At 40.0% G+C, this 26,043-nt stretch overlaps 1 protein-coding gene across 7 annotated transcripts in view; it reads right to left on the bottom strand.

Moving 5' to 3' along the window:
• ABI3BP (ABI family member 3 binding protein) overlaps positions 1-26,043 on the bottom strand; it is a 252,621-nt gene that overhangs the window by 133,222 nt on the left and 93,356 nt on the right. For all 7 annotated transcript variants that reach the window (XM_075542610.1, XM_075542615.1, XM_075542611.1 and 4 more), the window contains exons 5-6: positions 6,300-6,481; positions 5,726-5,778 (exon numbers count right to left, since the gene is read on the bottom strand). In XM_075542610.1, the coding sequence (XP_075398725.1) occupies positions 5,726-5,778; positions 6,300-6,481 (235 nt within the window). The remainder of the gene's footprint in view (positions 1-5,725; positions 5,779-6,299; positions 6,482-26,043) is intronic.

Raw genomic sequence — 26,043 nt, 5'->3', positions numbered from 1 at the left:
GGGTTGCCCCACCTCACAGCTTGAAGTCCTAAAATGCCTGGCTCTGCCTCAGACATCCAGGAAGTTGCTTCTTGACCCCTCCTGGCGTTTATGACGGGAAAAAGAAATGAGATTTTCTTGGACTAAAGCATCAGTATTCTCAGTCTTGCTGAGTAATGCACCCCAAGTGACACATACTACCAGAATGAAGACGACTTATTGGGCCATGATAACTGAAACCAAAGAATGAAGTAAAAACCATCGAGCCCCATGAAAATATGAGCGCCCAGGACTTCAAAGGTCAGATATGCTTCCAAGGAAACCAATCCCACCACAGAGAGGGGATGGTTCTCCAAAAGAAAGAAAGAGCAACTGTATGCCATTTCTTCCCCACGAGGTACGGCAGATTGGTCTCCTACCCACTGACCGGGTTTGAGAGAAACAATGCCAAAGGGAATGGAGGGAGTAGCATAATTTAATTCAGGGTAATAAAAATTTAAATTAAAAATAATTTAAAAAACCAGAATCCACAGATTTTTTGTGGATTTGGACTCATGGTGACCGCCCCTGCGAATTTCTGAGACTATAATTTTTATGGTAGAAAAACAAACCAACTTCATCTTTCTCCTGGGAGCTGGTGGTTTCAAAACTGCTGACCTTGCAGTTGACAGTTCAATGTGTAACCAACCCCTACTCCACCGGGGCTCCCATTCATAGCAATCAAATTAAACAAACCAAAAGCCTCAAACTCATGGCATCGAATCGGTGCCAATTCATAGTGACCCTACAGGACCTGGCAGAACTGGCCCTGAAGATGAACTCTTCACAGGAGCAGAAATCCCTGACTTCTTCCCATTCATGGTAATAGGTTAGGTTAATTACTTAGGGAAAAATATTATACCCTAATCAATGTAACTTAGCTATATACCATATAGCAAAACAAAATCCACATAGGTATCTTGTGGTTATTAAAAAATAAAACTTATAGGAATTATTTTTTAATTTTTTTAAATTAATACTAGCCAGGTCCCACGTTGTTGCTTTGAATCCCGTGAGTTTGAGGCCAAGCACAGACACTGCTGTTTTCCCACTAACTCTCAAACTGGAGATGCTGATTGGAGTTTGGCTGAAAGTGTACAGACCAAAGATTTCCAGTCAGTAACTTAAATGCTTTGCTTTGTAGCACTGGTCCCAATTCCCTCAACGCAGCGGCATTCTTCTTGCACCTTCCCTGGGTTCCCCATTTCCATTAATCCTTCTTTCCTGTCCCTTCCTACCTTTTGAACCTTGTTTGGGGCATATATCACCAGGAAGGTCTTTTATGGCCATTTACTCTAAAGAGTCAATGCCTCATGGACGTGACTGTTTACTTTATAGGTCTTCTTGTTGTTCCATTGCAAGGTGATCCCAGGGATGGGTTCAGATTCAGGTCTGCCAGGTGTCTAAGAAAGATGTACACATAGAAACATCTGGGGGTTACTAAGTCCATCGGTTCAAAACCATAGGACAAGACAAGGCTTTCTTCTCCTGTAAAGAGTTGCCGTGTTGGAAACCCACAGGGACAGCTCTATGCTGCCCTATTGGGTGTCTGTGAGTCCACATCAACTCCATGGCAGTGAGTGAGAGAGAGGAATGGAGTAGAGTAGAAGCAATGAAAAATCACTACCGAGGTAATGACCAGGCATTGATGTGGGTAAAGGGAAAACAGTGTCCATTAAGGAAGAGATCAGCACAATCTCATTAAGGCAAAGGACGGCACTGATTAGTCCCCAAAGATTTCCTTTTGCTTGCATCCACAGTCCATAGTTCAGCAGGCAGGAAACCAAAGGATGCATTACCCTGGGAAAATCTTCTGCACTAGACATCCTTGAAGTGTTAAAGAATAACGGTGTCACTTTGAGGACTAAGGTGTTCCTGGCCCAACCCATGGTATTACGACTTCACAGGCACACGAAGCTTGCACAGTACATAAAGAAGACTTCAAAAGAACTGAGGCATTGGAGTTGCGGTGCTGGGGAAGAATGCAGCAAATACCATGGGCTTCCCGGAGAACAAACACTTCTGTCGTGGACAGAGTACAACCGGAATGCTATTGAGAAGTGAAGATGACACTTTTTAAAAAATCATTTTATTGGGGGAATCATACAACGCTTATCACAATCCATACATCTATCCATTGTGTGAAGCACATTTGTTGCTATCATCATTCTCAAAACATTTGTTTTCTAATTTAGTCCTTGGTATCAGCTCATTTTTCCTCCTTCCTCCCTGCCTCCCTCCCCTCATAAATCCTTGATAATTTATAAATTATTATTATTTTGTCATGTCTTACACTGTCTGACGTCTCCCTTCCCCCACTTTTCTGTTGTCTGAGCACCAGGGAGGGGGTTATATGTAGACCCTTGTAACCGGTTGCCGCTTTCTACCCCACCTTCCGTCCACCCTCCCGGTATCACCTCTCACACCACTGGTCCTGAAGGATCATCTGCCCTGGATTCCCTGTGTTTCCAGTTCCTATCTGGACCAGTGTACATCCTCTGGTCAGGCCAGATTTGTAAGGGAGAATTGGGATCATGATAGTGGGGGAGGTGGAGGCATTAAAGCACTAGAGGAAAGTTGCATGTTTCATCATTGCTACACTGCACCCTGACTGACTTGTCTGCTCACCATGACTCTTCTATAAGGAGATTTCCAGTTTCCTAAAATGGGCTTTGGGCCCCTACTCTGCACTGTGCCTCATTCTCAATGATGCCTGATACCTGATCCCATTGACACTTCATGATCACACTGGCTGGTGTGCTTCTTTCATGTGGGCTTTATTGTTTCTGAGCCAGATGGCTGCTTGTTTACCTTGAAGCCTTTAAGACCCAAGATGCTGTATCTTTTGATAGCTGGGCACCATCAATATTCTTTACCACATTTGCTTATGCACCCTCTTTGTCTTCAGCAATTTTGTTGGGAAGGTGAGCATCATGGAATGCCAGTTTCATAGAACAAAGTGTTCGTGAATTGAGGGAGTACTTGAGTGGAGGACCCATGTCCATCTGTGACCTTAATACTAAGCCTATAAATATGTGCACATAGATCTATTTCACCATCATATATAAATATATGTACATATGTACATGCCTGTGATTAGACCTCTATCAATGCCCTTTGCCTCCTCATTCTTTCCTCTATTTCCTTTTACTTTCTGAAGATGAGAAAACGTTCTCTCACATAGTTTGGACACATTTTCAGGAGAGACTAGTCCTTGGAAATCCATATTGGTAAAGTAAACTAAGTAAACAAAGATACTCACTAGTGGAAAATGAGTGTGGGTAGAGTGATTCAGGTTCAACTTGTCCATCTAAATTCCATCGATACTTGAGGAAATAGATCATTCAAGGCAACAAAAAAATGACTTGAGAAAAATGAATAAAAAATTCCCCTCACAGAGGGATGGAGGGGAGGAGATGAGTCAGTCAGGGTGCAATGTAGCACCGATGAAGAACACAGCTTTCCCCTAGATCCTGGATGCTTCCTCCCCCCCAACTACCATGATCTGAATTCTACCTTGCAAGTCTGGATAGAGCAGAGGTTCTACACTGGTGCATATAGGAGCTGGAGGCACAGGGAATCCAGAGTGGATGATACCTTCAGAACCAGTGGGTGAGGGGTGATACTGGGAGAGTAGAGGGTGAGTGGTTTGGAAATGGGGAACTGATTACAAGAATCCATATGTGACCTCCTCCCTGGGGGACGGACAACAGAGAAGGGGGTGAAGGGAGATGCCGGATAGGGCAAGATATGACAAAATAATAATCTATAATTATCAAAGGCTCATGAAGGAGGGGGGAGCGGGGAGGGAGGGGAAAAAATGAAGGACCTGATGCAAAGGGCTTAAGTGGAGAGCAAATGCTTTGAAAATGATTAGAGCAAAGAATGTACGGATGTGCTTTATACAATTGATGTATGTATATGTATGGATTGTGATAAGAGTTGTATGAGGCCCTAATAAAACGTTTTAAAAAATGATCCTCACAGAGATTTAACAGGATGCTATCACTGTAAAATGCGACAATGATGGCATATAAAAGAATCATAGCTGAATAATAAAATAATGTAATCAACAGAAAATGTTATCAGTAACAACGGTGAGCACTATTGCGAACACGATCCTGCCATTCGGTAATAAGGAGCAGTAATTTGCCAGTGGATACACAGGTAGATGTGCAAGCTTAATAGGTAAGGTTAGGTGAATGGGACTATGTGTATGATTGCATCCAGGTGTGGCAGAGGGTGTTTCTACATACATTCCAAGGGGTTCAAAAAGGTGTGGAAAAGGATATCTTCTCCAAGACCTTTTTTGGAATCCCCTCATATCTCTTGCTGCCATCGAGTCGTTTCCAATTCATAGTGACCTCATAGAACAGGGTAGAACACCCCTATCCATCTCCAAGACTGAGACTCTATAGCATGAGAAAGCCCGCATCGCTCCCTCAGAACAGCTGGTGGTGCTGACCTGGTAGATCGCAGCTGAACTCATTACCACTACACCACCAGGGTTCCCTCTCCAAGCTACACGCGCTATACCCATATCCATGTATGTAAGGAGGGCAAAAGAGGAAAGGTACGCAAACTTCTTAGCCAGAACCAAGCCCCTTGATGCCGTGCGACACTGGGCCTGGGCCAAGGCTTTGGGCAACAGTATTGACGACCCACGAACGCAGCTGGCATAACAGTTTACAAAAGCAATACTCCCCAACTCACGCCGGTGACTAGTGACTATAGTTCTGTGTGTAGACGACAAAGTGAAAAAGAAGGGGAAAGAAAAACCAAAGAAATAATTAGTCCCAACTGCCAACAAACCGTGCAAACAGAGCCCCCTGAGCCCAGAAGAGCTGCGTGCTCCCTGGTTGAGACCGTAAACGGTCCTGGACAGAGTAGGAACCAACTAGAAGACAAAAGTCTAAAGCCGAAATACGACCAGATTTACTCATCTGATAGAGACGGGTTGTAACCATTGAAACTATGGATTTTTTAAAAGGGCAATATTTATCTTTTCTCTGGATAGAGAAGGATGTTTTAAATTATAATACAATCAAAGACATAATTTTTTAAAGTCTAATATTTTAATTAAGCAAAATTTAAGATATCCTATATTAGGAACACTTTTAAAAGTAATTGGTAACAGATGTGAGGAAAAAAAGGTTTTTAGATGCTATCACAAAAGTCAAGGTTCTTTAAAATGGAAAATCTTTAAATATTCCAAAAAAGGAGAGAAGTCCAATAAATAAAAACTTGAAACTAAGGTCATTAAATGGAAAATAATAAATGTCTAGAAATCAAGGGGTAAAAAAAAACCATGTTGTTTTGTTAGCAAGTGAGTACTTTCACCTAGGTACCATCATCAAGGTACCAATTCTTGAAACACTAGTTAATTCTTGGAACACGTCATATTAAAGAACAACACATAGAACAGATGATAATAAGCAGAACCTCAAAATACCTAGAATCTTAAAGCACTAAAATAACCATATCAAATAGAATTCTAGGACTATAAACAAATTAGAGATAATTTGGTCTTTTGGCCTTCACCCCTTTGTGGAGATTAAGAAACTAATTTCTAAAATATTATTTCATAGAACACTTTCAGCTGGTCAGGCGATGCAAAATTTCAGTATCTTGTCAATAAGATTATCATATTTAAATAAAACTATAATGCACACATTTCAAAATATTCTTAAAATCAATAGGTACATACCACTTGGTGGACTTGGTCATAGGTACTTTGGATTTTCCCATTGACTTTTTTACCTGACAAAACAAGAGGAATATGACATTCTTTCCCATCGACTAGCTCCTAAGTAATTGTAAACTATAAAGACAGCCATAACAGCCGCTCTGGTTTGCACACATTATTTCCATTCTTATCACTTCAAAAAACGATTCTCATGAAACTTGAGTGAAGAATTTTCACGAGGCAAGTCCAGTGCTCTCTAACACCACTTACCATCCACTTCCTAAGTTTCCATTCAGAACCTTGGCACAAATACTGGTTTCTTTGCTTCCAGGACAAAAGTTCACTTAAAAATACTACAACGACAATGATGTGTTGTCAATGGAAGCTGTTAAATATTAGTGCATCACTGATTTTTAAAAAAGAAACCCATTTGCTCTGATGATTTTGAAATATCAATATTTTACAAATTTGGTTGACTGGAATTTTCTCAAATCCTAGAACATCTGAATCACGTATTTTATATCACAGACCTCATAAAATAATTGACAGCATATACATAGAAAGTTTACTTATAAAAGAAGTTCCAAGTACTTACTTCCAACAATAGTCTTGTGATTGAAAATCTTACTCCAAATGCCACTCTCCCTATTGTCCTTCACTCCGAATTCATAAACCGTGTCGGGTTTCAGATTTTCCACGATCGTTTCAGTGGATGGGCAGAGTTGAAAAACCCATTTCTTTTCCTTATCCTTTTCTCTATACCGAATTGTATAAAGCCTGTTGAATAATCAAAATGAAATGTCTGATAAACACAGAGGTTTAGAGTGTCATTTCAAGTTTTACAACACATTCCTGAATCCCACTTGCTTCAGATGGCTATTTTTGATATTGATGTCTACTCAAGTTTCCAAATAAACTTGCAGAGAAGATTAGAATTTAAAAAAATAACTCAATGATTCTTGAGCTTTTGATGTCTAATTACAAGTTAGAGGCCTGTAGGAAAGTATAGCTTTGGTGTGATAGAAGTCCAAACTTCTCAGCTTCATCATTTGCTATTTTGCAACATAAAAGCTAGAAGTTAGTATCATTTTTGATCCAATTATAAATAGAGAAGAACAGACATATTTTTAAAAATACTTAATATGTTAGAGTTTTATAATTTTATACACTCCATGGGACTAGGATCTTCTTGATTTTGTTGAAGCCACGTTATAGATCACTTTGCTCAAGTTTTTAAAAGAGGGATTCAAAGATGCATGTAAGGCCTTGTATTTTAAGGATGAATTTTTTATATAAAAATGAATAATCGAAGACTAACAAACATTACAGTGAGAAAACAGCATCACAAAATCCCGGTTAGTCATTTGTTTACGGTTTCCTCATACTCGGATTATATTATGGCAAGGTAATAATAACTCCCACTACTTTCCTTTTTCTTCCTATGTTTTTTGCAAATGTTAGATTTTACAAATATTATTCCATTTATTTGTAACAAAAATATCTTCAGGGGCAAACACATTTTTTAATCCTGTTTTACACACATTACAATTCAGTTTCAGGAAGATTACGATCTGGATAGAGTTTATGAACAAGACAAAGTCAAAAAGTTCAAAGCTTCTGCCATGGACGTGATTCCAACTCCTAGTGACCTCTTGCTGGACAGAGAAGCATTTCCCAGCTGGGTTTCCGGGACTGAAATCTTTATGGAGTCAGGTCTCCGCTCTTTTGCTTCCCCTCAGAGTGGCTGGTAGGTCTCAACCACTGTACCTTGGGACGCCTGACAGAGAAGATAAACCAGCTCCTGTGGAGTCCATTCAAAACCCATCGCAACTGTATGTCGCGTTTCTGAGGCTAAATCTTCACAGGGCCTGGCAGCCTCAGTTTTCCCCTGCAAAGTGGCTGCTGGGTTTGGAACCGCCAACTTTTACTTTACCAGCGCAACACCTAACTTACGGCGTCACAGTGAGCACAGAGAGCAAATTGCAGTATGATGCACCAAGTTTCAAATCATTCATACAAGTCTGCTAAGTGGAAGTGACATGCATCCCCACCCCCTTCCTCTGCCAGCCTTTCAGGACTTTAGAGAAGTCGTGGGAGGGTAAAGTCAGACATGACAGGCTACTACATTGATGGGGGCCTGTCCCAGATCTCTGTCTGAAACCCTGAGCTGCTTGCACGATGCAGGAGTCCACTGCTGACCGCACTGCCAGAGCCAGATTCAAACATTTCCAATAAACTTGATTCTGCGTCATTTTCTTATGAATAAAACAAGACAGAAACATGCTGTTCTTTCTTTATTTTAAAGCAGAGACTATCCACATTTTCTCATAAAAGAAAGAGAAACTCAACCTTTTTATTCTGTTTTGATCACAAATCATTTAAAATACCTTTATTTTCATAGAGTAAAGCCGGCAGAAATTAGTAACATAAATATTAAAACATTTTTTTCACATGTGCGTACAGTCTCTCTTGAAGGAATATATCTGAATCTTTGCAATCCTCCTGGAACTTCAGAAATAAAACAGAAAATAAGCACGACCTACAGCTAGTTTTGATGAAATATTGATCAACTTCCCTCCGAGCTAACCAAAAAGAAGACACAGTTTACTCCCTCAGAAAGAAAAGAGGCAGCATCACAACTGATTCATAGATATTAAAATAACATGAATGGCTCTAACCCCACAAACTTGATGATTTATATAAAGTGGACAGGAACTCACAAGAGGAGAAACAGATCATCTGAACAGGCTAAAGAAGTTAAAGCAACAATCAATAACTTTCCCAAACAGGCCCAGATGGTTTCATTGGGGTTCCTGGGAAACATTGAAAAGAAAAAGATGTTGAACTTTCACAGCCTCATCCAGGAAATATCATACATTATTATCCGAAAACCCAAACCAGACCGATAACAAAAAGGGAAAGTTACAGACCAATATCTCTCATGAACATAGATGTAAAACCCATCAAGAAAATATTAGTAAATGGAGTACAACAGTATATGAAACCTATGTTGTATAATCAGGTAAGATTATTCCACATATGTAGATATGACTTAATATTAAAAGTCAATTTACATAAGTCATGATATCAATAGACCGAGAAAATTAATGTAATATCAATAGATGTAGAAGAAACATTTGACAACACATATTCATGGTTTAAATTTTTTTTCTCTGTTTTAAAAAATGATTTTATTGGGGCTCGTACAACTCTTATCACAATCCAAGAATAGAAGAGAACTTGCAACGGGGAACTGATCACAATGATCTAGCTATAACCTTCTCCCAGGGGGACAGACAACCGAAAAGTGGGTGAAGGGAGATATCAGTGTAAGACATGAAAGAAATAGTAATAATTTATAACTTATCAATGGCTCATGAGGGAGGGAGGGAGGAGGAAGGAGGGGGAAAATGAGGAGCTGAATCCAAGGGCTCAAGTAGAAAGAAAATGTTTTGAAAGTGATGATGGCAACAAATGCACAAATGTGCTTGACACGGTGCGTGTATGTATGGATTGAGATAATATTGGGAGCCGTACGAGCTCCCAATAAAATGATTTTTTAAAAATAGAAGGGAACTTGCTCAACCTGATAAAGACATCTACGAAATACCCACAGTTAATGTATTTAAGGTGAAAAATAGATGTTTTCCTCCTAAAATCAATAATGCAGTAATGATGTTCTCTCTACTTCTCCAACATCATATTGGAAATTCTAGCTAATGTAATAAAACAATAAAATGAAATGAGAGTTATACATATTGAAAAGAGGAAATAAACCATTTACTTGAAGATATGATTTTTCTTTCTCAAGAATCTAAAAGAAATATAAAATCAAAGGCAAAACATCTGGTATCAAAGAACAGTTACAGTAAGGTTGTAGATATAATGATAATATTTAAAAATCTATTTTTCTCTATGTACCCAAACTAAACAATTTATTTTGGAAATTAAAATATAATAAACTATGTATATGATCTAGATAAGGAACACTAAAAAACCCTGGCAAAATAAAATAAAGATCTAAGTAAGTGAAGGGATATTTTGTTTATAGGGAGAAAGATTCAATACCACTAAGGTAACAGTTCTTCCTAACTTGATTCAATGCAATTCCAATATAATCTCAGCAAAGTATTTTATAGATGCCAATAAACTATTCAAAATTTTATATGGAAAAGACTCAGAATAAAGAACACAATACTGAAAAAATAAAAATGAAAAAAGCACACAATACTGAAGAAAACAAAATTGGAAGACAGATTTTAAGACTTACGATTAAGCTGCAGTGATCAAGAAAGACTACGCTGTTTTGACAAAAGAAAAGACAATACAATGGAATATAACAGAGAAGCAAGAATCAGGCCCACAAAATATCTAGTCACCTGTTGTTTGACAAATGAGTAAAGGCAAATTGCTGGAGCACAGTCCAAGAGATACAAGAAGAGGGGACACAAGAGGGAGAGGGAGAGGAGAATAAAAATATATCCAGACACACAGATCTTAAGACCTCTCAAAAAAATTAAGTCAAATGGATCATAAGTGTCAACTATAAAACTGAAACACTTCTAGAAATTACATCAGAGAGAATCCAAACAACTTTGGTTTAACAATGACTTTGCATATACAAAGTAAAACTATCAATGAAATAAAAAGTTGATAAGATGAACTTCATAAGTTAAAAAACTTCTGCAGTGAAAAAGATACTGAAAAGAGAATTAAATGACAAGCCACAAACTAGAAAAAAATATTTGCAAAACATATTCCTGATAAAGGACTTGTATCCAAAGAATCCTCTAAAATGAACATTAGGAAAATAAACATCCAAATTACAACCCAATTATAAAATGAGCAAAATATTTGAAGAATCACATAATTAAGGGAAAATACACATATGGCAAATAATCACAATACAAGATGTTCAACATGATGCCTCATTAAACAATTACTATTGAAAACCAGCCACCACTACTCCCCTAAAAGCACGAATATGGTTCAAAACACGAACGGTTGAGTTATGTTCATTCGTTACTGGAGGGCCTACAAAATAATGCAGACACTTGGTAAGACCGTTTGGCAGTCCTTACAAACCTGTTTTGCCATATGATCTAGCAATCACGTTTGTAGATAATTACTCAAATGAGATGACCGACACACAGATTTTTACAGAAACTTTGCGCGCGCTGGTTGCCTAGTGGTTAGGCACTGGGCTGGGGTCCGCAAAGTCAGTAGTTGGAAACCGCCATCTTCCCGCAGGGGAAAGACGATGCTTTCCACTCCCATAAAGAGTCACAGTTCTGGAAACCCACAGGGGCAGCTCTGTCGACTCAATGGCCCCAAGATGCCCTTCAATGGATGAACAGACAGACAAACAGCTGCACAATCAGATGATAGAATGTTATTTGGCTAAACAAAGAAATGAACTGTTAAGGTATGAAAAGACAAGGAGGAGCTTTGAAAGCATATCGCTAAGTGAAGTAAGCCAATCTGAAAGGGCTATCTATGATATAATTTCAACTGAATGACATTCTGAAAGGAAAAAACAAGCAGAACTACATTGTTGTTGAGAGACTTGAGTTGGCTTCTATTCACAGTGACCCTAAATATCACAGAATAAAACTCTTCCTGGTCCCGTGCCATCCTCACAAGCGCTGCATCTCGTGGTTGCAGCCGGTCTCAATGCATCTCATTGAGGACCTTCCTCTTTTGCTGAAAGTGCGCGAGACGAGGTCCTTGTCATTCTTAGTTCTCCTGAAGGAGCATTCGGCCTGTATTTCTTACAAGAGGGATTTCTTCCTCCGCTGGTAATCCGTGGTACATTCAATCTTCTTTACCAAGCCGGTAAGTCAAAGGGATCAGATCTTTTCGTTTCTGTTTTGGCCTTCTTGAGTGATTGAACAGCTTTTGCATATATGAAGTGAGATGAAAAGACCATGGTTTGGATAAAGTCTACCTCTGTCTTCAAGCTACATCGTTGCTTTTCATTTCCCCATTTAACGCTTTGAAGAGCTCTTTTGTTAAAAGTCTGCCTATCGATGCAGTATGTTATTTAATTGACGGCTGCTCTCCCAGGGTGTTGATTTTGGATGCAAGCAAAAGGAACTGAAATTGTGAATTAGAAAATTTCAGTATTTTCTCCATGTATCATGATGTTGCTTATTGTCCCAACGGTAAGAATTTTTGCTCTTGTTTGTTTGCTTGCTTGTTTTACATTGACGTATAATCCATATTGAAAGCTATAGCCTTGGCTCGTCATCAGTAAATACCCAACATGCAATTCACTTTCAGCAAACAATGTCGTATTACCAGCATGTCGTGGATTGTTAATAAACCTTCTTCCGATCCTAATGTCGTATTTTTCTTCATATAGTCCAGTTTCTCAAAATGTTAGCTCAGGATAGAGTTTAAATAAATGATCAGAGGATACAGCTCAGAAGACTATAGTTCCTGCTTTCAAACCACTCAGCATCCCCTTATTCTGTTCAAACGACTGCGTGTTAGGTTCTGCACGAGCACATTGAAGTGTTCTGGAACTCCCGTTCTTCACAATATTCTCCATATGTTGTTACGGCATACAGCGTTGAATGTCTTTATACAGTTCATCAAAAGCAAGTAACCATCTTTCTGCTATTCTTTGTTTTCAGCCAAGATCCACCTGATGTCGGTAAAAATAACTCTCATTCCATGTCCTCTTTTAAATTGTCTTGAATCTCTGACAACTCTCAGATGATGTACTGCTGAAACCGGGTTTGAATTATCTTCAGCAAAATTTTACTCACATATGATATTGTTCAATGACTTCTGCCTTCCACTGTGTCATCTTTGGAATGAGCACAAATATGAGTCTCTTACAATTGGTTGGCCAAGTAGCTGGTTTCCATCTTGGGATCGACGAGCAATGGCCTCAAATTCTGTATCAGTTTGTTGAAACATTGCAAAATTGTGGAGCCTCAGTTGCTAGAGCCTTATTCCTTGCTAGTCCCTTCAGTGCACCTTTATATCATTGGTTCTTGATCATATACTTCCCCTTAAAATGACCGAACGTCAACCAATTCTTTTTGCTACAGTGACTCTGTGTATTCCTTCCATCATATTTTGTTGCTTTGAGCATCCTTCAATATTTCAACATGAGGCTTGAATTTTTTCTTCGGTTACTTCAGCTAGAGAAAGGCTGCGCATGTTTCTCCCTTCTGGTTTTCTCACTCTAGGTCTTGGCACACTTCATTGCAATATTTTCATTTGTTTTTTCTAGTTTCCCTTTGAAATTCTCTGTTCCGCTCCATTACTTCATTCTCTGTTCCAGCCATTTTAGCTTCTGCATACTCAAGAGCAAGTTTTAAAATCTCTTCTGACATCCATTTTGGTCTTTCCAATCTCACTTTTCTTTTGAATGGCCTCTTCAAATGTGAATCTTGATATTACCACCCCCCCCACATCTGCTCTGATCTTTGGTCATTAGTGTTCAATGAACAAAATATATTCTTCAGATAGTTTATAAATTCAGTGGGATATACTGAAGGTTCTATATTGGCTCTCATGGGTGTATTTTCATTTTTTTAAAATTCAACCTGAACTTGTATATGGAAAATTGATGGTGTGTTCTCTTGTCAACTCCTGGTCTTGCTTTGACCGATGATACTGAACTTCTCTATTTAAGAACGTAAGTATATACAAGTTCACAGACACACACACATATATTTATGTTTTTCAAAGCAGTATTTGTAATGAGTAAGTTGATGGTCATGAAAAATTCTATTATGCAATTTCCAGTGTAATTTTTATCACCAAGATTATATTTTCCAACTACTGATTTTCCTGTTTCCAAGTTTCAATCACTAGTAAGTATTAATCTGTCTTGATTGAATATTTAATCAATTTCACTCTGCAGAAGTCAGCAGAATTCTTAATTTCTTCTGTATTGGATTTAGTAGTTGGTTCAAGATTTATCTTGAAGTATCTGCATCATTGAAGAATAATGAAAAATCTTCAAAACATACCATGGATGAAACACTTTGTTGGGTTCTAGGAATGGGAGAGGAGGCAGAAGAAATCAACTAGGGAACAGGCCCATGGTAAACAAAGGTGAAGAAAAAGGTAATATATGGGAATGGTGAAGGCAGCAAAGCGTGATCAATGACAGAGGAAATCACTGGGAGGTCCACAAGAATAAAACACAACAAAGGTAAATACTACCCTACATACAATCATACAGTAGCACTGATAACAAACAATATCAAAAGTAGATTCATGGGTAAAGATGCAAGTTGAGTACATGCAGGAAGGCGATTGGGAGTGCATTTAAGTTTATATAGGTTTGGCAAAGGATATGTCTACACATGTATTTGCACATGCCACAAGTATACCCAATGATAGTGCAGAGTATGCAGGGGACAACGTTCTGAAAATGTATTAGCTGTCACCAACCCCCCTGAAGAAATAACTCATTGGATTTGGGAACTTAGGACCACAGTCTTGGGGGGACAACTAGATCAATTGTCATAACACAGTCACAAAGACAACATTCTCTAAATCTTGCAAGTAGCCATCGAAGATGCAACTGCTGACCTCGCCTCGTCTGGAACAAAGGAGAGTGATGAGAATGAAAGATCCAAGGAGATCATTAGCCCAGAGGACTAAGGAATCAGAGCAACAGAGCTCACACTGGCTGGAGACCGAAGAACGCGATGGTGATCAGCCACCACTATCTACAGGATGTCCTGGTTAGAGGAGGGGAAAGAAGAGTAACACTCAGAAACATCAAAAAGACCAGGCTATCTTTTCCGATAGAGACTCAGGGCACCCCTAGTCTGTGATTCTCAGACACCCCTAAGGATCAACTGTCAGCCTGACAATAGCTAGGTCTGTGAAGTGAGCGATAACTCTAGAAGAAATGTCCTGGTCAGTACACTCAAGCACGTGAGAGCGAAAGACTCAAGTCCCGAGGGTAGGACAGGCTAGAGGAACACTGGGAGGGAGGAAGAAGAGCGCCGTGTCTCTGAGGGGACTGCAACCAACGCCACAAAACAAAATGTGCAGAATTTGTTGAATGGAAAACGGGTACGTTCTGTCAACGATCACGCAAATTTTGATTTTAAAAATACATTAGCCAAGTCAGTGGGAATGGAGGGGGAAGAGGGAGAGGAAGAGGAAATGGAGTAAGAATGCTGCACTGCAAATCTCTTGTAACGTTTAGCCAGTCTTGCTATTGTCTGAGGAGTTCTGGGAACTAACACTGGGTTCCCCTTGTTCTGTGGATGATTCCATTTGGGCTCAAGTACATTGAGAAGGAACAAGACTTTTCCAAATGCAGGTAGCAACCTGTGACTGTCCTCAGACTAGACCTCTGGAAAGTCTGCCTCCGGCAATTTGGCCTTGAAGAACATCTCATATCCTAATTAACTAGTAAGAAGCTGTTGAGACTGTATTTGGTTTAATTGGTATTATCGTGCCAGCGTGCTTGGACTTCACTGACAGTCACAATGACGACGAGCATTTCTAGTATGGCTTAAACAAAACTCAAAATGCAGTGGAGAAGGCAGGTCATGGCTTGGATACTATTTAGCTACAAACTAGTAGGCGCACCTCATCTACTCATGAGCCTTTCCCTTGGCCGGAAAAGGTAGGAGGTTTGAATTGCACAATCTTTGAAATCCATTCCGCTTCTATCATTTTCTTCAAGAAAGCAGCTAGACATTCCACTCGAAAAGCAAAGAAAGGAAGAGCCCAAGACAAAGATAGAAACCACACAAATAAAATTTATGATGCAGTCAGCAATGAATTATATGAAATGGAAAAATTGAAAAACATAAAAATAAATGTAGTCTTCTCACAATCTAGTCTAGCTTGACCGACATGGTTGACTACGTTTCAACTTTCTGGGCATTCTTCAACCAGGCTTTATTTCTATGTAATAAACCTTTATTGCCTCTTTGTAAACACGATTCCACAATTTTTGTTTCTTCACATCAAAGTATTCTTAATGTTTGATTACAACTGCAGAGCTAAATTTTGCCCTCGCTTCCTTGATCTCAAAGCATCTTCCTCCATCCTCTCATTGCCTTTTTCTGATCTCAGGGCAGAAGGGCTGCCTTTCTGCTCAGATATAAGCCTCTTGGTAATTCTTCTCACTTCTGTGTTCCATCGGATCTCCAATCTTCCTCTTGATTCTTTGACATCCTTTCTCTGAGTCTACACATTGTTTAAATAGTTCCCATTTTACCAAAGCAAAAACAAAACTAGTACAGTTCTAACCTGCCCCCTACCTCTTAATACAAAAATCTCTTATGGATAAACTACCGTCTCCCTAAACCACTGTGCAGCTTGGTGTTTGGAGTGAAGTTAAATTGATTAATATGGCTTTTCTAACTCAGTAATTCCCACCAAATGATTGGGTTGGACTGTGAAAATAGTGTGTGAACCACTAACGGAGCGAATTGGTTGGTTTTAGTTGTTATTCCCTATGTATTAAAAAGCTATCTCTGAAACATGAGCTGAGAGAATTCCTGAGACCATCCAGGAAGAAGACCTGCCAGAAGAACTGATTCGAGATCCTTCCTTGTCTGAAGTGGCAGAGGCAACAGAGGTCCTGCCGTGCTGAGACCAGCGGCTGAGGCAGAGAGACCATGATAACAGAAGACCAATGCCAAGACTGTGAGGCAGAGCAGCAGGTGGGCTGCCAGGCCCATGGAGGCAGAGACCAGGGGACCACCTGGCTGACAGGCTGAAGACAAGCGACTAAGCTGCTAGCTGAGGAGAGGTGTTAGTGTGGATCACTGACTGTAGCCTTAATGTTTTCTGATCTAGCTTGTGGTAACCTACTGACTTCCCTTATTAACCCACATAATTGTGAGTGTTGCCTGTGAGTTCTGTGTGGCCATTACCATGAATTATCAAACCCATCGGAAAAGTCCAGGAAAGCTTGCTGTCGGGATAAGAGTAAAGAAAGATAGAGGGGGGCAGTGTGTCTGACCTATACCTTGTGCCACTTGGTCGTGGACTGGTGTGGAGATGGATTTGTGTACTTTGTGTAGCCAGAGGTCACATGTGGTCCCATGCTGTCTTAGCACTGTCTGGCTGCTGCATTACAGTAAAACTATTTCTTAATCAGATCCAACAACTGAATTTTTATATACTCAGTTACCTTGAGATCTAGGCATGCTCTTCCTCTGTGCGATGTTTCTCTTGTGATATACACTTCTGTTGACATTAGACTCCCTGAATAACTTTTTCCATGAGATCCAAACAGTGGACAACCTTGCTTCTTCCTACATTTTCCCTCTTACACTTGTTTCTTTATTCCTAGAGACATTGTCACAGTTTAAGTTCTCAAAGATCTTCTAAGCTTTGGAATAATTGTAAAGCAAGTCAACCATTTCCAAATACCCTTGCTTCCTTTACCATCTCCCACTGACGACGGATCTAAGTTCAATCAAAGAAAGAAGGATTTAGTGATTTTAGTGCTATGGGAAATGAAGTCATTTTTGATTAAGAATCTCAAATATCAAAAGCAGCAAGAAAACAAGCAGCATTCACAGCACTATTAGTTGTTATTTTTATGGCATTTGACACCTAGCATTTTTCATGTGACATCCCACTTAAGTCTGGCCATTGTAATAGACATGGTTATTATCCCACACATTTTACAGGGGGAAGAACAAATCTCAAGGCATTAGATAACCTTTCCAAGACACTCTGTTAACAATATATAGTTTGGGCTTTACGTTAATCTGACCAGAATTTAGATACTTCAACTTTATGCTGTATCTCCATCCCTGGAGCGCTCATTATGGATCCTGGATGACCGATTTTGAAGAGAGTGTTCAACAAGGGCTTAATGGATTTATTAGAAAAGTGTTAAGGTTTCCTTAATATTCCAGTAGCTTATTTCTACCAATGTTGAGAACTACTATTGTAAACCACGATAATAGACTTCAAGAATGAACTCGGGGTGGGGAGGGGCATGTCTAGGTATTGCCTCTTCACCTGAATGAGCCTAAGGGAAACACTACTGCAGTGATATAAGCAGGCTGGCTTTAAAATTCCATCCCGGTGGTGTGACTGAAAGCAGGTGTTCTGTCCAGGTTCAGGGGAAGTAAAGGAGGCCAGATTTCAGTCTCCCCTCAAAAGCATGACTTGTTATACATTCTTTGAGCCACTCCATGATGTCTTTCGCTGGGAAACTGGGAGCTAGAAAGATTTTTCAGCAGGTGAACAAAGCTGAGCCACAACAAATGAAGGTATTATTTCTCAAGAGTGGAATAATAAATTTGAAAGACATTAGGGGGGATGAAACTCCATCAATACACTATCCTCCAGTAGTGAGACAGCATGTGCTAGCAAAATCATAGAAGAAACAGAATAAAGAGAAAGATAAGATCAGCTCAAAGTTATATGTCTAAGAATGGTGAGACCAAGCTACTTAAGTGCCAAGAGAGTGAAAATAAAGAGCGAACTTGAGTTTTCACATTTGAAAGGAGGGTCATTAAAGTTGCAGAAATGGAGTTAATTTAGTTGCACCGACGACACTATTTTTGTTGGAGTTTGAGGTGCTGGTTTCTATCTTCTGGCTGACTGAAAATGCAGTCTTTGGACTTTGGAAATGGATCAATGGAAGCAGAAGCTAGTAAAAGAAAATTGGGCCATGAGGGCATAGGGCATCAAAAAAGAAAGAGAAAATTCAATGGACATCTTTTTTTTTAAGTAGGGGAAATTTTGATTCTGTTTCCTGCCGGGATGTGGGTACCAGAAGCAGTGCGGGGACAGAGACGTGCGAGATAGGAGATCCCTGGGGAAACAGAGACTTCGAGGACATGGGCCAGGGGCAGCACAAGTACAGTCTGAAGTCATAAATGTGCTCCTTGGGAGGAGAAATAAAAAGGTGGTTGAGCTAAAGACAAATCTTTGGAGGGGAAATTGTGAGCTGATGATGGATAGCCTAAATTTCCCCAGGATCGTGGAAGCCAGGATAGAGCAGGGCGTGGAAAAGAGTCAGGGATTGTAGCCAGGATGCTGTTGCCAGAGCCCAGGGTGAGGTGAGGGGTGGTCTGGATTGGACTCGTTACTGAACCACTTGGAGAGTAGGAGCTATGGATACAAATAAAAATAATTTTCTAGGCAAAAATCAATATAACATTGTTCCTTATAAACGATAGGATATGAAAAGACTGACTAAGGTCTTAAATGAGGTTGGTGGAAACATTTTCAACTGAAAAAGTTATTATTAAAAAGGCAAGAGAGGTAGTTTTTCCTTATAAAATCATTTTACTGGGGTCTCATACAACTCTTATCGCAATCCATCCATACATCCATTGTGTCAAGCACACTTGTACATTTGTTGCCATCATCATTCTCAAAACATTTTCTTTTTACTTGAGCTCTTCATTTTGCCCCTTCCTCCCCACCCCCTCCCTCATGAACCCTTGATAATTTATAAATTATTATTTTGTCATATCTTACACTGTCTGATGTCTCCTGTCACCCACTTTTCTGTTGTCTGTCCCTCAGGGAGGGGGTTATATGTAGATCCTTGTGATCAGTTCCCCTCACCCCCCATTCCTCCACACTACCAGTATCACCACTCTCACCCCTGGTCCTGAAGGGATCATCCTCCCTGGATTCCCTGTGTTTCCAGTTCCTATCTGAACCAGTGTACATCCTCCTGATCTAGCCAGATTTGTAAGGTAGAATTGGGATCATGATAGCGGGGGAGGAGGAAGAATTAAAGCATTAGAGGAAAGTTGTATGTTTCTTCGTTGCTATGCTGCACCCTGACTGGCTCGTCTCCTCCCCGTGACCCTTCTGTAAGGGGATGTCCAGTTGTCTACAGATGGGCTTTGGGTCTCCACTCTGCACTCACCCTCATTTAAAATGATATGAATTTTTTGTTCTTTGTTGTCTGATACTTGACCCCTTCAACACCTCATGGGCACACAGGCTGGTGTGCTTCTTCCATGTGGGCTTTGCTGCTTCTGAGCTAGATGGCTGCTTGTTTACCTGCAATCCTTTAAGACCCCAGATGCTATATCTTTTGATAGCTGGGCACCATCAGCTTTCTTCACCACATTTGCTTAGGCACACATTTGTCTTCAGCAATCATGTCGGCAAGATGTGCATCATGGAATGCCAATTGAATAGAACAAAGTGTTCTTGTATTAAGTACTTGAGTTGAGATCCAATGTCCATCTGCTGCCTTAAAACTAAATCTATCAATATATTCACGTAGATCAATTTCCCCACCAGGAGGTGGTGTTGACCAGTCCAGGGACAAAGGAGCAACAAGTGATCCAAAATTAGTGGCAAGGAGGGTGTGAGAGGTTTGGTAAGGGCAATGTAACAGAGTGAAATTACTGACACCCAAATGAAGGCTGAGGATGGTAGTGGGACAGGAGGAAAGTCAAAGGAAATAGAGGGAAGAGCTAGAAGGCAAAGACCATTTACAGAGGTCTAAATACAGGCATGCACATATGCAAGTATGTTTCTTTAGGATGGAGAGGTGGTTTTTAAGAGGAAAACTGTGGGTTCACTTTAGACATGCTTTATTTGAGGCAATGTTGAAGAAAAAATCAAAATGTTATAGGCATTTCATTATTCATTCAGTCCTTTTGCCTGTATGTGGAGAACTTACTATATGCCCGACCCTGGACCGAGGAGACAATAGCATGCTATCTGCACAAAACCTTTCAGAACGATTAAGGTTTACGTGGCAAGACAAATGGCAACAGAGTATGGAGCTTCACCAAGTGAGAAGTCACAGATGCCTTAAAAATGGCCATTAAAAAAACTTGGAAAAAGTAGCCTGAGGGTGGGGAAAATGGGTCAAGAGGCTGTTCTGGGCCATCTCAACCAAAGATTTCTCCATCCTCATTATTAAAAATAAATGTGTGCAATATGAAATGTTAGAAAATGTTAAATGATTTGTAAATGAATCATAAAGCTTTAATAAGCTGGCAAAGAGGCGAACCCTAAACCAAACTTGAAAGCTTTAACAAGTTGAAAACATGGGAAGGGAAAAAGTAGTGATTAATGTTGGTTGCAAACATCTTGCTCTTCATCAGAGCCAATTTGGAAAGCTATCTTTTGACCTTAAGTACTTGGAGCACAAGGGTGCGCAAAACTTTAAATTAAGCACACACATGCTCCAATCAGAGCAAACAAATAATAACAAATAAACAAGTAATTTGCTCAGTGGAAAATTAGCACACAAGCACTCGGATAAAGTAGGTTTACGGTCCAAAGCCAAAAAAACACTTCTGATATGTTATTTGCATTTGCTTGGAATAAATGAGGTAAAAATAAAATAAGCAGTGTTCTTGTATAAAAGATTGGACAGAAGGTGTCAAAGGTTTGCATTCAAAAGATTAAAAGGACACTATTTGGTATCTGTATAGCCAGGCAGGGCTCTTCAGCTTCTAGTGATTTTTAAAGAAGATACTCATCTGTCCTATAGGAAAGCTACAATTGTGCTAATCTTCCCATTTAGAAGAAGTAAGCAGCTCTTTTAGCCTTTCTGGCTTATTCTGACCTACTAGATTAGTCTAAAATCTCAAGGATTAGTCCAACATCTGCCCGAACATACGATGATGCATGTTCTTTGTGTCTGCTTCTTATTACACTGTTATAGTCTGGGTGGATTCATTTGGGTACTTGCAACGTGTACAGCACATCCTGAGCTTTTAAAGAAAAGTAACATTTTTTTTTCTCAAGCACCACAAAAATTTTAAATGTCAGTTCTTTATTAACCGTTTTAACTAGGGAAAAAGAGCATGAAATGAAATTTACAAGCACAGGCATTCCTCTGGCCTGCTCTTTCTGTCAGCACCTAGTTCATGGGAAACGCGAAGGGTGAGGGTGTGTGTGTGCGTGCGTGTGTGTGCATGTCCTTGGGGGATGGCCTCAGTATCTTGGACCTCAGCGAGGATGGCCTCGTTTTCAATGCTAGCTTCATGAGGCTGCCTGTTCCTCTTTAACTGATTGCTGTCCAGTGGACAGCGATTCATAGCTACATCGATGGTTGATGCTTACAAAGCAGTCACTGGGCCTTTCTTTTCAGGCGCTCTGGATGGATTCACAGCCTCCAATTTTTTCGTTACAACTGAGTCTTTAATCATTTCTTCATTTGTCTGCCCCAGAGACTCCACTTGTTCTTCTTCCTTGTGCTGGTGCTAGCAAATCACGGCAACATCTAGGCACCCTTTAGGATTAATCCCCAGACACTCTTTAGTCAGACCTGAGTGAAAGTAAGCCTGGAAGGCTGGGGCGCAAATCCCGTCCACATTCTGCTACATGAATCTTCTAGGTGGCTGGATCTGATCAAACAAGTAATCCCAAGGATTTATCCAGCAAGCTGAACAAACATCAAAATCCAGCTGCTGTGTGCTACAAGAATGAAATTTCCTTTCTTCCTCTCTGTCCTTCCTCCTTCTTATGCTCTGTTCCTGTCAACATTCTTTAAAAATTAAAGTGACAAAGAAAGCAGCCCATCCAAGTGTTTGTTTTCTCAGCACCGGCACCGTGCACTAGTGTATCAGAAACCAGAATTATCCTAAGAAAGCATGTTCTTGTAAGAGCCCATTTCCCAGGCAAACTATGGGCTTAGTGGTGCAAGAAATAAGAATATTTCACTTTCTTTGAAACATATCAAAAATAGTTTTCCAAAAGATTTGATTTTGGCCATATCTTCTCTACGCCTTTCCCAAACATTTATCCCTTCAAAACATAGGCATATGAAGGAAGTTTGTCCTTTTGTCTTTTCTTTTATTCCAGATTTCCTAACCAAAGTCACATAAAAGTTGCTTTTGAAAAAAATAAATGTTTTAAAGCTATTTAGTTTAGCTTTGTTTAGACAAATAAAATACTAAAATCAGCTAGACAAATATCCAAAATGTACATGAAATGTGCAAATTAAAGCTGTGGTGAGCTACTACTGCACTAGGAGGGCTAAAAAGAAAAATGCTGACGGCACAAAGTGACGGCGAGGACGTGGAACAGCCAGAACCAACGTGTATTTCCTGTGGGAGTCAACTGCAAAGCGAGGCAGACATCTAGGGAATCCCCTCTGACCACAGGCCCAGGGATGGGAAAAGCTTGCTGTCACACAGAGTGCATTGAGAGTGGATTCTCTCAGGTGCAGTTAGGTTACAACGTATCACCTTATCGTCTGAGCTCCGTGTAACCCATTTTATTTTCTGGTATGTTTTCTACATATAAAACCCAGGATAGGCAGATCTAGAGCCACAGTAACTGGATTAAGGGTTTTTGGGGGGCATGACAAGAGAGGTGGGGAAGGAAATGGAGAACTAATCACGAGTCCAGGAAAGAATAAAATGTTCTAGAATGGATTGGGCTGATAGTTGTACATCTCTCTTAAATATACTTGAGCTATTGAATCATATAATATGGGATTATGCTCCAATAAAACTGTTTAAAAAGAATAAACAAACAAAAGCCAGATCCGGAAAATTCCATTTCTAGGTACACAGAGAAATTAAAATATATGCCCACAACAATTCTTATACAATAATGTGTGCACCATCCATAATCATTAACAACTTAAAACAGAACATCATGAGTATTGCACAAACATGTACTTAATAAAAGAAGAATGAAATTTGAGAACAGGCTAACTCATTTGTACTGAAATCAAAGCAGTGTTTTGTTTTTTTCCTGGGGGGTGATGAAAATGTATTTCTTGATGAGGTAGGTCACCTAGTCACATGCATTTGTCATAACTAATCAACCTGTATTCTTAGGACCTGTGCATTTTACCAAGTGTAAACTGTGTTTCAAGAAAAATTCTTATTATAAATCGACACTAAAAATTAAATATCACTTTGAGTAGATTTAGGATAAAAATGTTTCTATAAGCAATGTCTCAGATGAAAATGGAAAATTCTGAATGTCCAAATACTATTTTTTAAAACTTTCAAAGTAATTTAGTTAGTGAAGGTTTATTGTGCCAACCTGACTGAAAAACACATGTGGGATTAATGGAGGGGCGGAGAGATAAATGGCTCAGTGAGCCTTGCCTTTCTAGTTCTTGGGTCTCTTGCTCTCTGATGGTCGGACCAGGATGCAGCTGCCTTAGCTGGCAAGGCTCACTTCCTACAAGACATCCCTGAGGAGAAGCCACATGGACCTACCCCGATGCAGCCCTGGGTGCTGGAGACCCTTGTGCCAGCACTGAGATGCTTACAAACTCACTGACTGGGCTTTCCTCCTGCAGTCAGCTTCATTGTGTGTGTTTTGTGAGATTGAGGAGGACTTTGTGGATTGGTGTAGGACATGGGTTAATGTCAGACTTATGGGCTTGGGCAGCACTGGGTTGAGATGCTTTCTTAATGTACATTTACCCTTTATATAAAATTCTCTCTTATACATGAGTTTCTATGGATTTGTTTCCCGAGTTTATCCAGACTAACGTGGTAATATTGTAAATATTTATGTCAGCAGATACCGTTTTATAACAGGTTTAGAAGAATGGTGTACAATTTAGCTTACTGCCTAGCCAAATGCATGAGTTGGATGGATCAATGGATGCATGACAATACTTTTAACAATTTAGATGGTTCTTATTTTATAATACCAAAGATGTCAGTTCATAACTTCAGTCCCGACTCTGTGCTTTTCCTTTACCTACGTCATTTCCTGAATGTCTCTCTTCAGTTTTCTAAGTCAGTGATTCTCAAAACTTCAGTGGCAGCAGACTCACCTGGAGGACTCCTTCACTGGCAGATTACAGGGCTCTACCTCCAGGTCCTGATTTAGCAGATCTAGCACAGAGCCTGAGGATGTCCTTTTGCTGACTGATTTTGGAAGCCCACGCTGAGAACCATTCATTGTGCCCTACTCCTCTTCAAACTGCAGATCAAAGACCTAGCCTTTTCTAGTCAATGATGATCCCTCCCCCCAACCCACCCCCATAATGTTCCCTCACTGCCTTCAGCCTTTTCCTCTTAGCTATTACTAAGAGCTGTTATTGTGCTTTTCCCAATTTGTTATTTGGTTATTTTCCCTTGTAGTTTAAACTTTTAGAAACAACAACAAACATTTTACAAATTTGCATATGCTTTTTTTCTTTCAGGTAGATAACGCTCTTGAAAGTTGGAGCCCCCCTGAGCCCCGAGGACAATATTCCTGATCTGGGCAACCAATGCAGAGAAGATCACAGGGCCGGCCCCACCCCTAGACACAACATCCCTCACTGACCCATAGCACCCTGGGGATACAGGGTGGGAATTGTGCCGGAACTGACCCTACCACACTGGGGTTAAACTATAAGGGCATTCCACAGAGCAGCAAGGGGAGCAAAGCAATGAAGTCCCTGGGGAATACCAAAAATAGACTCTGCAGCCGGGCATGGCACCCCATCAGACACGACCAGAAAACACTTCTCAAGGTCAACAAACAGGTCTGGAACTATTTATAGGCTTTTCTTTATTTGACCTTGGGTCTTTTTTGCTTTGTTGTTGTTGTTATTTTTTGTTGTTTTGTTTTTATTTCTTGTTTTGTGTGTATTATTATATCTGCAGGTCTACCTAGATAAGATAAGCGAGATAAACAATCCAGAGGAGAAAACAATAGGACCAACTCTTCCTGAGGAGACACCAGAACAGGGGAGGTGGGGGAAAGGAAGTGGGTGTTAACAAACCCAGGGACAAGGAAACAATAAGTGATCTAAAACAATGGTGAAGAGGGTGTAGGAGGCCTGACAGGGATTGATCAAGGACAGTGTAATTAAAAAGAAATACTGAAACCCCAATGAAGGTCAAACATGATTGTGGGTCGAGAGAAAAATAAAAGGAAATAGAGGAAAGAACTAAGAGGCAAAGGGCATTTATAGGGGTCTAAATACAGGCGTGTACATATGTAAATAGGTTTATATATAATGATAGGGAAATATATCTATGTACATATAGTTATATGTTAAGTATTAAGGTAGCAGACAGACATTGGGCCTCTACTCAAGTACTCCCTCAAGGCAAGAACACTTTGTTCTAATAACCTGGCATTCCATGATGCTCATCTACCCAACACAATTGCTGAAGACAAAATGGGTGCCTAGCAAATGTGGTGAAGAAAGCTGAGGGTGCCCAGCTATCAAAAGGGCCTTAAAGTCTTGAAGATAAACAAGTAGGCATCTGGCTGAGAAGCAACAAAGTTCACATGGAAGACACACACCAGCCTGTGTGATCACAAGGTGCTGATGGGGTCAGGTGTCAGGCATGAAAGACCCAGAACCAAAAAATCATATCATTGTGAATGAGGGAGAGTGTAGAGTGGAGGAGACCCAAAGCCCATAAGTAGATAATTGGACATCCCCTTACAGAAGGGTCACAAGATAGAGATGA

Source organism: Tenrec ecaudatus, chromosome 2 (genome assembly GCF_050624435.1).
Source record: "Tenrec ecaudatus isolate mTenEca1 chromosome 2, mTenEca1.hap1, whole genome shotgun sequence".
Lineage (NCBI taxonomy): Eukaryota > Metazoa > Chordata > Mammalia > Afrosoricida > Tenrecidae > Tenrec > Tenrec ecaudatus.
Note: the sequence above shows the minus strand (reverse complement) of the source record. Positions and strands in the feature narration are given on the sequence as shown.